Raw genomic sequence first — 12,995 nt, forward strand, 5'->3', positions numbered from 1 at the left:
GAAGGACGGGAAGGGGAATTGGAAATCAAAGAATTCTAAGGTCCTAATATAGCTTGAAGAGTAGGGTAGAGTATCTCATATATTGTGGAGTGATTTTTGACAAAGATGCCAAGACCATTCAGTGGAAAAAAGAACAGTCCTTTCAGCAAACAGTCCTGCAGAAGCTGGATCTGTATTCAATACTGTGTACAAAAATTAACTCAAAGTAGATCAAAAGCTAAATGTAGGACTTCAAACTATAAAACAGCTTGACGAAAACATATGGCAAAAGCTTTATGATGTTGGATCTGGCAATGATTTCTTGGGTATGACACCAGAGGCGCAGGCGACAGTATAAAAAATAGACACACGAAACTTCAAAAAATTTTTGCACCAAGAGACAATAGTGTCAATAGGCAGCCCACAGAATGGGGAAAATATTTGCAAGTGATATATCCGATAAGAGATCAATAACCAGAATGTGTAGAGACTGCTAAACCTGAAAAAGAAAACAAAAATTCTGATTTTAAACTGGGCAAAGGATTTAAGTAGATATTTCTTTTTTAATTTTTCCTTTTTGAATTTTATATAAAGGGAGCAAATTTCATAGAAACGGTTTGGTAGAGCATAATGATCCTTCTCACCCTGCCCCTGCTCGTTCCCACCCTCCCTCCTCCTCTTTTGGTTATTCTAATTTTAATTTTTACAATTTAGAATCATATGCTTAATCCTTCACAAAATAAAGAACTCTACAGGTAGTAAGTAGAAAAAAACCGAAACCATGGCTCCTCAAGAGTGTCGACAAGGGCTGTGTCCAAGAGGACTCTTCCGAGTCACCACTGATGGTGGAATGCCAAGGCAGACGACCATTAGATACTGTATCACAGCCATTCGGATGGCTTCTTTCAAAAACCAGAGAAGAGCAAGTGTTCAGTATCCAGTTGAGAAAGCGGAGCCCTTGTCTATTGCTGGTGGGAATGGTAAAATGTTGCAGTTACTGTGGGAAACAGTATGTCGATTTCTAAAACAAGATTAAAAATGGGATGACCATCTGACCCAGCAGTTCGACTTGTTGAGTGTATACCCAAAAGAATTGAGAGTGGGATCTGGGAGAAGCACTTGTCCACTCGTGTTCGCAGCCTCCTCACTCACAATGCACATGACATCGAAGCAACCTAGGTACCCACTGATGGATGTCCAATGTGGTGTACACATATAATGCAATACCCTATAAAAGAAGGAAATTCAGATATAGGCTAGAATAGACATAAGCCTGAAAACATAATGCTCAGTGAAATCAGCCAGGCACAAAAAGACAAAGGCTGTATGGTACTGCGTATGTGAGGTACTGGGAGTAGCAAAACTCAGATTCAGAAGGACGTCAGTTTCCGGGAGCTGAGGGGTAAGGCCGTGAGGAGTTATTGCTTAATGGGTGTAGAGTTTCAGGTTTTACGAGATGAGAAGAGCTCGGCAGATGGACGATGCTGATAGTTACATAACATTCCGAGTGTATTCGGTGTCACGGAGTTGTACATGTGAAAATGGCTATGACAGTAAATGTCACGTTACCTGTGTTTTAACACAGTTGTTGAATATTGGAAAAGATATGTTGGAGAGAAATCAGAAGATGTTGTAAAACTAGAATGAGACTAACCCATTTAGGATTTTCCAGGGAAAGAAAGTACTAAAATTAAGAGATTGAGAGGCTGTTTGCAAGTGGGAGCAGGAAGGATGTGGGGAATCTCTTGTACCTTCTGCTCAGTTTTGTTATAAAGCTAAAACAGCTCGAAAATAAAGTCTATTAAAAAATAAGAGACTAAAAAAAGAGAAAGGTAAAGTTACTGATTATTTTAGATATTAAGCCAGTGTATATGTTAAATTTTTTTTTTTTTTTGACAGGCAGAGTGGATAGTGAGAGAGAGAGAGAGAGAGAGAGAGAGAGAGAAAGGTCTTCCTTTTTGCCGTTGGTTCACCCTCCAATGGCCACTGCGGCCGGCGCATCTCGCTGATCTGAAGCCAGGAGCCAGGTGCTTCTCCTGGTCTCCCATGCGGGTGCAGGGCCCAAGCACTTGGGCCATCCTCCACTGCCTTCCCGGACCATAGCAGAGAGCTGGCCTGGAAGAGGGGCAACCGGGATAGAATCCGGCGCCCCAACCGGGACTAGAACCTGCTGTGCCAGCGCCCCAAGGCGGAGGATTAGCCTGTTAAGCCACAGCACCGGCCCATGTTAAAATTTTAATATAACCTTCAAACCAGTTGAGGAAATAAATGCAAAATAACTGGAATACAATTAATCCAATAGAAAGCAGAGAAAATATTTTTTAAATGTAAAAGATGCAGAATAAGTAGAAAACACAAACTAAAACAGTGACTATAAATCAAAATCTATCAGCAGTCATAGTAAATATAAAGGAATACTTTGCCACATAGGAGTGGGAATTGTGTGTGGCATGGTAAGCCATGACTTGAAAAACCCACATCCCATAGGGGTGTGTCAGTTTGAATTCTGGCAATTCCACTTCCAGTCCTGTTTCCTGCTAATGCATCTGGGAAGATAGTGATTAAAAGCCCAAGTGCTTGCTTCTTGGCCAACCGTGTGGGAGACCCAGATGGAGTTCTTGGCTCCTGGCTTTGACCTGGCCCAGCCCTGGCTGTTGTGAGCATCTGGGGAGTGAATCAGGGGATGGAAGATTCTCTCTCTGTCACTCTGCATTCAGATGAATGAATAAAATGAAATTTTAAAGAATTTCCATGTCAAATATAGATATGTAATTAGATTCATATTTGTTTTTCTTCCCAGTCTCTCTCTGTCCCCTTCACATTCTCTCACACATATATGGCAGCTTATATTGGGCCTGCCTGGCTTCATAATGGAGCAGATACCAATTACTAAGGAACTGGGCTTAGCTCAGGAATGCAAGAATGATTTCACATTAAGAGAATCTGCCAGTGTCATTCACCTTATTAACTGATTTATGAGAAAACATGATTATCTCAATAAATGCGAGTAGAAGCTTTTGATAAAAAAGTATTTAAAAAATAATGATTATCTCAATAGAAGCAAGTAGAAGCGTTAGGTAAAATGCACTATTCATTAGCAACAAAAGTAACCCTTAGCATATGCATAGTAGAAGGTGCGGTAAGGTGGACTAGTTTATGATGCCACAGCAAATAAACGCTGTGTTCTCAGTGGCTCGACACAGGAGTTCGTCTTCTGCTTCTCTGGCCACAGTGTGTCCTGTGACTCTCCCCCAAGCTGTGACTAAGGCAGATGGGCTCCCCATGTACCGAAGCAACTGTATGCAGAACACGGCCTCACTGTTACCATGAATAAGGCAGAGACAGCACGGGAGGCTTCTTGCTTGAGTCGGGGTGGTCACATGTAGCCATGGCTGGATGCGACATTTACCACTTCTCATATTTTGCTGCTCAGAGCTCAACTACCCGGCCCAGCCAGTTCAAAGCAGGGGGGAAAGCTTCACCTTTAATCTGATGTTTGACCTGCATTAGATACCCCCTTACTCACCGGAGAAGGCTTCCTGGGCCTCGGTTACACAGTGACTTTTAAATCCGTCTCTCATTGTTCGGAGGTCTGGAAGCAATCAGCTTTTCCAAGCACAGAGAGGACTGAATGTCTTTATGTCTCTCCTGCACACTGGTCAGTCTTACCCCAAGCTTACCTCTCCCCTGTGGCCCCCAATAACGCCAATGGTACTGAATACACACTTCTAACATCCTGTTTTTCAATCTGTTTTGCTACAGAAGCAGGCTCATTAGGCATATGTTCTCTCTCCCAGTCAAAGCAGATGGCAGTTTCACCATCATGTAATATGGATTATGGCTCTCCACTGTTCTGCCCTCTGATACACTCGTTTCATCATATGTGGCTCACAGCTTCTAGGCCAGGGCTGCTGCCACCCTCTCACCTCCTCCTCCTCCTCGTCTCCTGCTGCTGCTTCCCCTTCTCCACCTTTTTGTTTGTGATGTCAGCAACGTTCTAGCTGAGGTGACCAATTACTGTATCAGTCACATTCTGCCAGGAAAATTAAAAATACCCCGAGAAGATCGGGTAGAGGTTGTTTAGCATGGGGTTTAACCATTGGAAGGCTGGGGAATAAAGACTAAGAAGACTTCGGGAAATTCAGAAGTACAGGCATCACAGGACAGAGGTTTGCATGGTCTGAGCCATGAGCACACAGAAGGAGTGGTTCTCACAAGGACTTTGAACGCTGTGGACAAAGTGCAGTCATCATCTGCCCTTGCCTGCACCTGCTCTGCAGAGCTGTGCTCTCCCTCTCCCTCTTCCCATAGAGGCTTTCATTTGTGGAGTCTAACAGGAACCTTACCAGACAAGAGACTTAGGGGAATGCTGTCTAAGGCTTCCTGTCCCGTTAGCACAGGTAAAATCTTAAAGCGGAGAAATGCTATTGAAAATCAGCAACTACTATGTGACACACAAGGAAACGTGCTTAACTTGGTGGTGGACATTTCAAGAAAATCTGCAGTAACCATCATTCTTCATCCTGACAGCCTGTTAAAGTCAGGAACAAAATGAAGATTCCCATTAGCATCACTTTCACTTACTCTTAGACTAGAGGCTCCAGAACATTTCTAATTTTTTAAAGAGTCATTCATTCATTTATTCGTTTGTAAGGCAGAGTTTTAGAGAGGCTGGGGCAGAGAGAGAGAGAGAGAGAGGGAGGGAGAGAGAAGTGTTCCATCCAATAGTTCACTCCCCAAATGGCTGCAATGGCCAAGGCTGAGCTGAATGGAAGCCAGGAGCCAGGAGCTGCTTCTGAGCCTGTCACGTGGATGCAGGGGCCAAGGACTTCTGCCATCTGCTTTTGCTTTTCCAGGCCATAGCAGGGAGCTGGAATGGAAAAGGAGCAGCTGGGCCTCGAACCAGTGCCCATATGGGATGCGGCACGGCAGGTGGAGGCTTAGCCTCCTACATCACAGCGCCGGCCCCAGCCGAGTAATATTTCGTACTACACAAAATCAGTTATGTTCTGGTACATTAGCAACAATCAGGAAGTGGAACTTTAAAACTTTCCTGTTAACAACAGCAACAAAATAACATACCAAAGGATGACATTAATAAAAATGAGTAAGAAAATTACAGAAAAAAAATGACAAAACTGCTTGAAAGACAAAAAGAAATTAGATATATTCTGATCTGTGATGACAACAGTTTTTCTCAAAGTCTATATGTCCTGTACAATCACAGTCAAAAGCCCAACAGTGTTTTAGGTATGTTTTGTGTTCTTACAAAAGTTGACAAGCTTATTCTAAAAAGTCATTTGAAAAAGTCAATTAAATCAAGCAAGAACTTAGAATAACCAAAACAGTTTTTATAAAGGCAGTAGAAGAATTACCATTAGTGCATATGCAAACATGATATGATGATAATCATTATCAGGCTTAGGGAAAGACTCAAATCTAGAAGTTTGATATCCGAAAGATGTTATAAATCAGTAGGGATAATAGATTAATGAATCATGCTTCCCATATAGAAGAAATAATTAGGTCCCTACCTCACACTGTATGCAAAAATCAATTTCACCTGGATTAAAGATGAAGTGTGAAGGACAAATTCTTTTTTATGTATTTATTTACTTGAAAGGCAGAGTTACAGAGAGGCGGGGGGAAGGGGTCTTCCATCCACTGGTTCATTCTGTAGATGACTGCAATGGCTGGATCTATGCTGATCTGAAGCCAGGATCCAGGAGCTTCTTCTGGGTCTCCCACGTGGGTGCAGGGGCCCAAGGACTTGGGCCATTGTCTACTGCTTTCCCAGGCCATAGCGGAGAGCTGGATTTGAAGTGGAGCAGCCGGGACTTGAACTGGAGCCCGGATAGGATGCCGGCACTGCAGGCTGTGGCTTTACCTGCTACGCCATGGTGCCGGCCCCAGGACAAACTCTTAAAACTTGTAGGGGAAAATAGGGGAAACAAGGCAGGCTGCTGAGTTTGGGTAGGATTTCTTTAAAAAAACATAAACTAGCGAAAGATACTGATAAGCTTGACTCCACAAAAATTAAAAACAACTGTGCCGCAAAATTCACCGTAACAAAGCAATATAATAAGCCACATGGGGGTTGAGATGGGTGGGGATTTTAGTAATAAATGTAGCAATGATTTTGTATGTAGAATTTGTAAAGAGCACAGCAATCCATTCCTAGGTGTATTCCAGGAGGAATTCTTGAATATTAGTACAATGCAAAATAGAGAAGAATGTTCCCTGACATCTTTCCAACTGTTAGGTATTAGAAATAAGTAACATTCATTAGGAAAATGAGTAAATGAACTGTGGCTTATTAGTACACTAGAACTTTATGCACAATAGGTAAAATAAATGCATTACAGGTATATATATACACTGAGATAATACAACTTTAATGCTTTAAAAAATTTCAAAGAGACATACACAGCACTGTTAAGTATTTTGATGCACAAAATACTATTAAATATATTTGGCATATATTTATATCTACTTAGTAAAAGTCTAAAAACATGGAAATGATAAACTCCAAATCCAAGATAGTAGTTACCTTTGGTGGGAGAAGTTGAATATGATCAATGAAGAATAACCAAGGACAGTCAATTTTAATGTGGATTTTTAAAAAATTGAGCACAATAGTTAAACCACTGCTTTTACAGCCACCATCATCCCATATCAGAGTACCTGCATTCCTGTCCCACATTCACTTCTGATCCAGCTTCCTGCTAATGTGCACCCTAGGAGGCAGCACATGATGGCTCAAGTACTTGAGTCCTTGCCACTCGTGCAGGAGACTCCAGTGAAATTCTTGGCTTGGGACTGGCCCCATCCTGGCTGTCTTTCACATAAAAGTAAAGAAAACTTTAAAAAAAAAACTAATGAAAAAAATCAGCGAATATGACAAATGCTAAGTATCCCAAGTCAGTATGTATGATATTATTCTGATATATATATATATATATGTTTAAAATGCTTATAAGTTAATAAATTAAAAGCTAAGGGAAGGGTAAATGGCCAGAGAAAATCATTCCAGAGAATTATGGTCCTTTCAACCCCCACCCTTAGCATCAGTGTGTAGTACAGTTAATAAAGTATTATGCTGCAAATGGGCTGGCATTTTGTGTGGGCTTCAGAACCTACCACTGGGTACTGTGTTATATCTTTGGGAAAATACCTTCTGTGCTATCACACCTGTTTTGGTGCCTGTGGCATCTCCTTTTAGCAAGAAAGAGACACAATGAATATGTTGACAGGCCTGTCAAGGAATTAAGACCCATTTAGCCTTTTGATAGCATCTCCAAGTTACTGCAGATACCACAAAGCTCTCTGAATCATCAGAAGAAAAAAATGATGCTTGATGTTGTCCTGTAGCCATTACTCTCAAGTTCCAAATGACTAGAACAGGACTCATTCGAATTGGATATTTACAAACATGGGCTCACCCCCTAACTGTCACAGTCAGGGTTCCGGGCTATTGCACACAAGCAGAATTTCCTGGACACTCACTCTGCTCCGGACGTGAAGAAGTAAGCACAGCATTACTGTTGATAAAAGAGTCCCCTCTGACCTGGGGCAATCAGTCACATTTTCCTCCCTTTGGCCAGGTGTCCCCAGAGGTGGATCATTTCTCCAACAATTTTCCCTCTGTGTCATACACATCCAATCCCACTTCAGTGGTTACGGTTGGGTTGTCAGTGTCTTTTCTCATAATTAGCAAAGGAGCCAGTAACAGGATAAAGCTCGAGATTGCTCTCTTTGTGAAATGAGCATGGCTTTGTTTGCAAGATTAGCTCCATCCCCACTGCTCTGACTGGCAGCAGAATTGCCAAAGCCGTTCCGTGACTGGATTGGACTTTTCCTCCAGGAACCTTGTAGCTGTACTGCTGTGGAGACACGGTTACCCTCCCCCGTGGTCAGGTTTCTGACAGCTTTTGCTGTGGAACAGTTTGAAGAGTAGAGAGTCCTGCTTGGGAGACAGGGAAGTGTTTTCACACCTGAAGTGTAATTTCACACCTTCTGTTTCTCAGCAGATAAGTGCATAAAATAACACATCAAACCGGAATAGAAAAAAGATCAACATACAAAGAAAACTGCAGGTTGTAATTGGTTCCCTATCTTACAATGCTCTGGGAGAGAACAGTACATTAGAGATCTGGGTTTATAATTCACAACGTTTGGTCGTTAGGTGGGGAAGTGAGGGATAAACACTAATCAGCTTGCTGCCTGCCTTGAACACAGTGTACAGAATGACACAATTTGGGCAGCACCCAAAGCTTTTGATTTTTTTTTTTTAAGGATTGTTATGAACATGTTAATAGTAAGAATTGTCATTCAAGGTCAGGAAATTGATAAATTGAATGACTTTACCAAGAATATAATTTAGGAGATAATTTTTTTTTGTAACAGTCCAATCAGGAATTTTCCCAAAAGTGGACCTTGTTGGTAAAATTAAACATTTTCCTTTTTTTTTTTTTTGTATAAACAGCATACAATGATTTTACAGCATTGTAGTTCAGGGGTTACAAAATGAGAGTTTAGCTTCAATTAACAAGTTTAAAAACAAAATTTGAACTCCTTCACTGGTCATAAACATTCAAGGACAGAGTATATTAGTTGATGTCTGCAAGGTGTTAGCCTGGGTTTGCGGGGTGGGCACAGAGGCAAATGGTAAAAGTCCTTCTCTACACCAATGGGGGACTGACACTCTTGGCATTTATACAGACAGGCAATGATAATGCTGGGTGGATGAGTGCTGAACTGGATTACATGAGATTGTGGTGGGGGCCAGAGAAGGGTTTTCTGAGCCAGAGTTGTGTGTATGGGGAAAAGAGGTCCCCAGCGATTCCAAGACAAAGTGATGTGAAAGTGGAAATCAGGATAAGAGCACATGAAGAGCAGGTGCAGGAGTGAAGGAGAAAGGGCAGGTGGGCTGGCGAGAAGGAGGTGGTTTGGTAGAGTGGGACAGTAGGATAAGCCACTGCGTGGGATGCCCGCATCCCGTATCAGTGTCAGTTTGAGTCCCAGCTCTACCACTCCCAATCCAGCTTCCTGCTGATGTACCTGGAAGCAGCAAATGATGGCCCGAGTACTCAAATTCCTGCCATCTATGTGAGAAACCCAGATGGAGTTCCTCGTTACTGGCTGTGTCCCGGCCCAGCTATGGCTGCCCCTGGCATTTAGAGAGTGAACCATCAGATGAAAGATTGATCTCTCTGTCACTCTGCCTTCCAAATAAAAATAATAACAAGTAACTGTTGGTGGGAATGCAAACGAGTACAGCCACTGTGGAAGACAGGATGGAGATTCCTTAGAAAGCTGAAAATAGATCCACCATCTAACCCAACCATCCCACTCCTGAGAACTTCCCCAAATTAAATGAAGTCTGCATATGAAAAGTTATCTTTACCCCATGGTTATTGCAGCTTAGTTCACAATAGTGAAGATATGGGATCAACCCAGATGTCCACCAACCAGTGACTGGGTAAATAAAATGCAGTATATATACACTATGGAACACTACTCAGCCATAAAAAAGAATGAAACCCTCTTTTTTGCAACAAAATGGATGCAACTGAAAACCATTTTACTTAGTGAAATAAGCTTTTTTTCCTTATCTGTGGTAACTAATAGAGTACAAATTTATATGAGTAAATTGGCATTTTGAGATTTGATTATTGTTTATAGCCCTGTCTCTGCCGTTGAGGAACAATGAATCTTCTTAGTATTTGTTGAATTCTTTACTTAGTAGAGGGTCAAGTTTATAATTATAAAATAAACAGAGTATGTCATTGTAAAAATTAAAGAATAAGAAAGGAAGGAGGAGGGAGGGTGGGAGTGTGGGCAGGAGGGAGGGTAGGGTAGGAAGTATCACTGTGTTCCTAAACGTGTATATATGAAATGCATGAAATACATTCACCTTATATAAAATAAAAAATTGAAAAAGAGTTAGAATGGAGAGTGAGCAACAAGCCTGAAAAAGAATCAAGGCCAGAGTACAAAGTCTACCCCAACAAATTTAGCTTTTATCCTGAGACTAGGGGAGGTAGTGATGACTTAGTGTTTCTGCGTTAGCAAGTGTGACATGGCCAGATCTGCCTTTTATGAAGATCACAGTCAGAGATCAGCGAGGTCATTATAGGCAAGAGATACTGCTGACCCGAGTTTAAGTGTACATGGCAAGGTAAGGGACACTGTGGGTGGAAAGAAGTGGGGAGACTTGGGAAGTATTGAGGAGGATGAATCAACAGAACTTGATGATTTATCAGGGGCACTTAGGGTAAGGAAGCCAATTTTGTCAAAGAAGAGTCCTGATTTCTGACTTGAATAATTGAGTGAATGATGCTATTACTCACAGAGCTGGGGACGTGTTGAGTGTAACATGTATGTGGAAGGTCCAAGAGAAGAAACATTGTTCAGCTGGATCTTTTTTAAAGATTTATTTATTTATTTGAAAGTCAGAGCTGACAGAAAAGGAGAGGCAGAGAGAGAGAGAGAGAGAGAGAGAGAGAGAGAGAGAGAGAGAGAGGTCTTCCATCCATTGGTTCACTCCCCAGTTGGCTGCAACAGCCGGAGCTGGGCCAATTCAAAGCCAGCAACCAGGAGCCAGGAGCTTCCTCCAGGTCTCCCATGCAGGTACAGAGGCCTAAGCACTTGGGCCATCTTCTACTGCTTTCCCAGGCCACAGCAGATAGCTGGATTGGAAGTGGAATAGCCTGGACTTGAACTGGTGCCCAGTGGGATGCTGGCACTGCAGATGGTAGCTTTACCTGCTACACCACAGCGCCAGCCCTAGCTGGACCTTAAGAGAAAGTCTTTGCCATGAATTTGGAATTGGCTGTCATGTCATTGAAGCCATGGGAGTAGATGAAATGGTCCAAAGTCTGCGTAGAGAGTGAGAAGAGAGGAGGCTGTTTAATTCAGGCATAAAAATGTAACTTCACTATGAAAAGAAAGTACATACAGGAGCCGGCGCCATGGCTCACTAAGCTAATCCTCCGCCTTGTGGCGCCAGCACACTGGGTTCTAGTCCCGGTCGGGGCGCCGGATTCTGTCCCGGTTGCCCCTCTTCCAGGCCAGCTCTCTGCTGTGGCCCGGGAGTGCAGTGGAGGATGGCCCAAGTGCTTGGGCCCTGCACCCCATGGGAGACCAGGAGAAGCACCTGGCTCCTGCCATCGGATCAGTGTGGTGCGCCGGTCGCAGCGCGCTGGCCGCGGCGGCCATTGGAGGGTGAACCCACGGCAAAGGAAGACCTTTCTCTGTCTCTCTCTCTCACTGTCCACTCTGCCTGTCAAAATAAATAAATAAATAAAGCACATACAGAGAAAAATGTGTGTATTATTTTGTTACATAAATAAAATGTAGATGAAAGACTGTGCATGTCCATAAATACTATTGTACATATGCCCATCTTGTAGGTATGAGGGGATTTGAAAATGTGTGCGGAAAATAGAATTAAAATGTTTATTTGGCACAAAAATGTTGGAATCCATGAATAGTTTTTTCATGATACATAGTTTCTGTGAACTTTGTGAAGACCCCCGATATGCATGGATTTCAACATTCTGGTTTTGCACCCAAATAAGGTCATTTTTAAATTCTCTTTTCCAAAAATCTTTTGATGTCCCCCTTTTTTTAAAAAAATTTTTATTGGAAGGAGAGTTACACAGACACACACACACACACACACACAACATGCCTTCTATCCGCTTATTTACTCCTCAGATGGTGGCAGTGGCTGCATCTGGTTCTGGCAGAAGCCAGGAGACCAGAGCTCCATCTGGGTCTCCCACGTGGGTGGCAGGGGACCAAGCACTGGGCCATTTCCCAGGTGCATTAGCAGGGAGCTGGATCAGAAGCAGAGCAGCTGGGACTCCAGTCGGCACTCCAGTATGGGATGCTGGCAAGCAGGTGTCAGCTTAACGTCCTGCCGTGCCGCGGTGCCAGCCCCAGATGTGCCGTTCTGTACAGCCTTTGCAGGTAAGGGTTCTAGAACCAGCAAGGTTCCGGAAAGACATCTCCCTGGCACGTTAGGTCTCCGAGGTAATAGTCCCCTTCCTTAATCACATAAGGTGTGTCGGTTCAACAGCAAGAACCAGGCCTAAGGGTACTGATCAGTATGTTTGGAAGGAGGAATTTGTAGTCTGTATATAATATGTCAACTGAAGTAGCAAACCAGGAAGCACTGACTCTCTCACCCCACCCCTCTGCTTTGTCTTAGATACATACGGAAAACTCTTCCTCCTCAATTCTGTGGGTCAAGAGATGTCCCGTTGCAAGACATCCCTTCGGCGTGGCCAGCCCAACCCTGTCTACAAGGAGACCTTTGTGTTCCAGGTGGCCCTCTTTCAGCTGTCTGATGTCACCTTGATGGTTTCCATTTATAACAGGCGTAGTATGAAGCGTAAAGAGATGATTGGCTGGATCGCTCTGGGCCAAAACAGCAGTGGAGAGGAGGAACAAAACCACTGGGAGGAGATGAAAGAGAGCAAAGGCCAGCAGATCTGCAGATGGCACTCTTTGCTGGAATCCTAGGTTTGCCAACTGGTGTTTGTGTGCTGTGTCCGCCTCGTTGCTGGCTACTGACGCCCAGTCAGTGCATCTTGGCAGGGTTTCCAGGCTTTCAAATGGAAATTCTACTTTGCCTAAAATATTCTGAGTGGGAGCTTTGGGTCTCTCAAAGGTTTGATTTGGGTTGGAATATTATAATTTTAGACATCTACATACGCAGCCACGTGTCCTGTATGGAGACTTTGGCCATAGTGGAGGCCAGAGTGGAGGTGATGAGTTGATTTGTGCTAATAGACTATTGAGTCTCAGCTCACACTATGGAATGAAGCTTCTCTTACTGTCTCTGCCTGAAATTGCAAGGGAGCTATTAAATGTCACTAATTGCAGCCACTTAGGTGTTTGAATCAGAATTTTCTTAATGTGGTGCAAAAAAACTCCAAAATACAAACAAATCAGATGCTGACACAGAAGAATGCAACTGTAATCCATAACCCCTTCTTTCACCTTTT

The 12,995-nt window shown here is 43.0% G+C and overlaps 1 protein-coding gene across 1 annotated transcript in view; it reads left to right on the forward strand.

The window, feature by feature from the left end:
- The window catches only part of SYT16 (synaptotagmin 16), a 131,595-nt gene extending 119,085 nt beyond the window's left edge, over positions 1-12,510 (forward strand). The window contains exon 6 of the mRNA XM_062181556.1: positions 12,197-12,510. Within this exon, the coding sequence (XP_062037540.1) occupies positions 12,197-12,510 (314 nt within the window). The remainder of the gene's footprint in view (positions 1-12,196) is intronic.
- Positions 12,511-12,995: the final 485 nt, after the last annotated feature.

The sequence above is a fragment of the Lepus europaeus genome, chromosome 22, assembly GCF_033115175.1.
Source record: "Lepus europaeus isolate LE1 chromosome 22, mLepTim1.pri, whole genome shotgun sequence".
Lineage (NCBI taxonomy): Eukaryota > Metazoa > Chordata > Mammalia > Lagomorpha > Leporidae > Lepus > Lepus europaeus.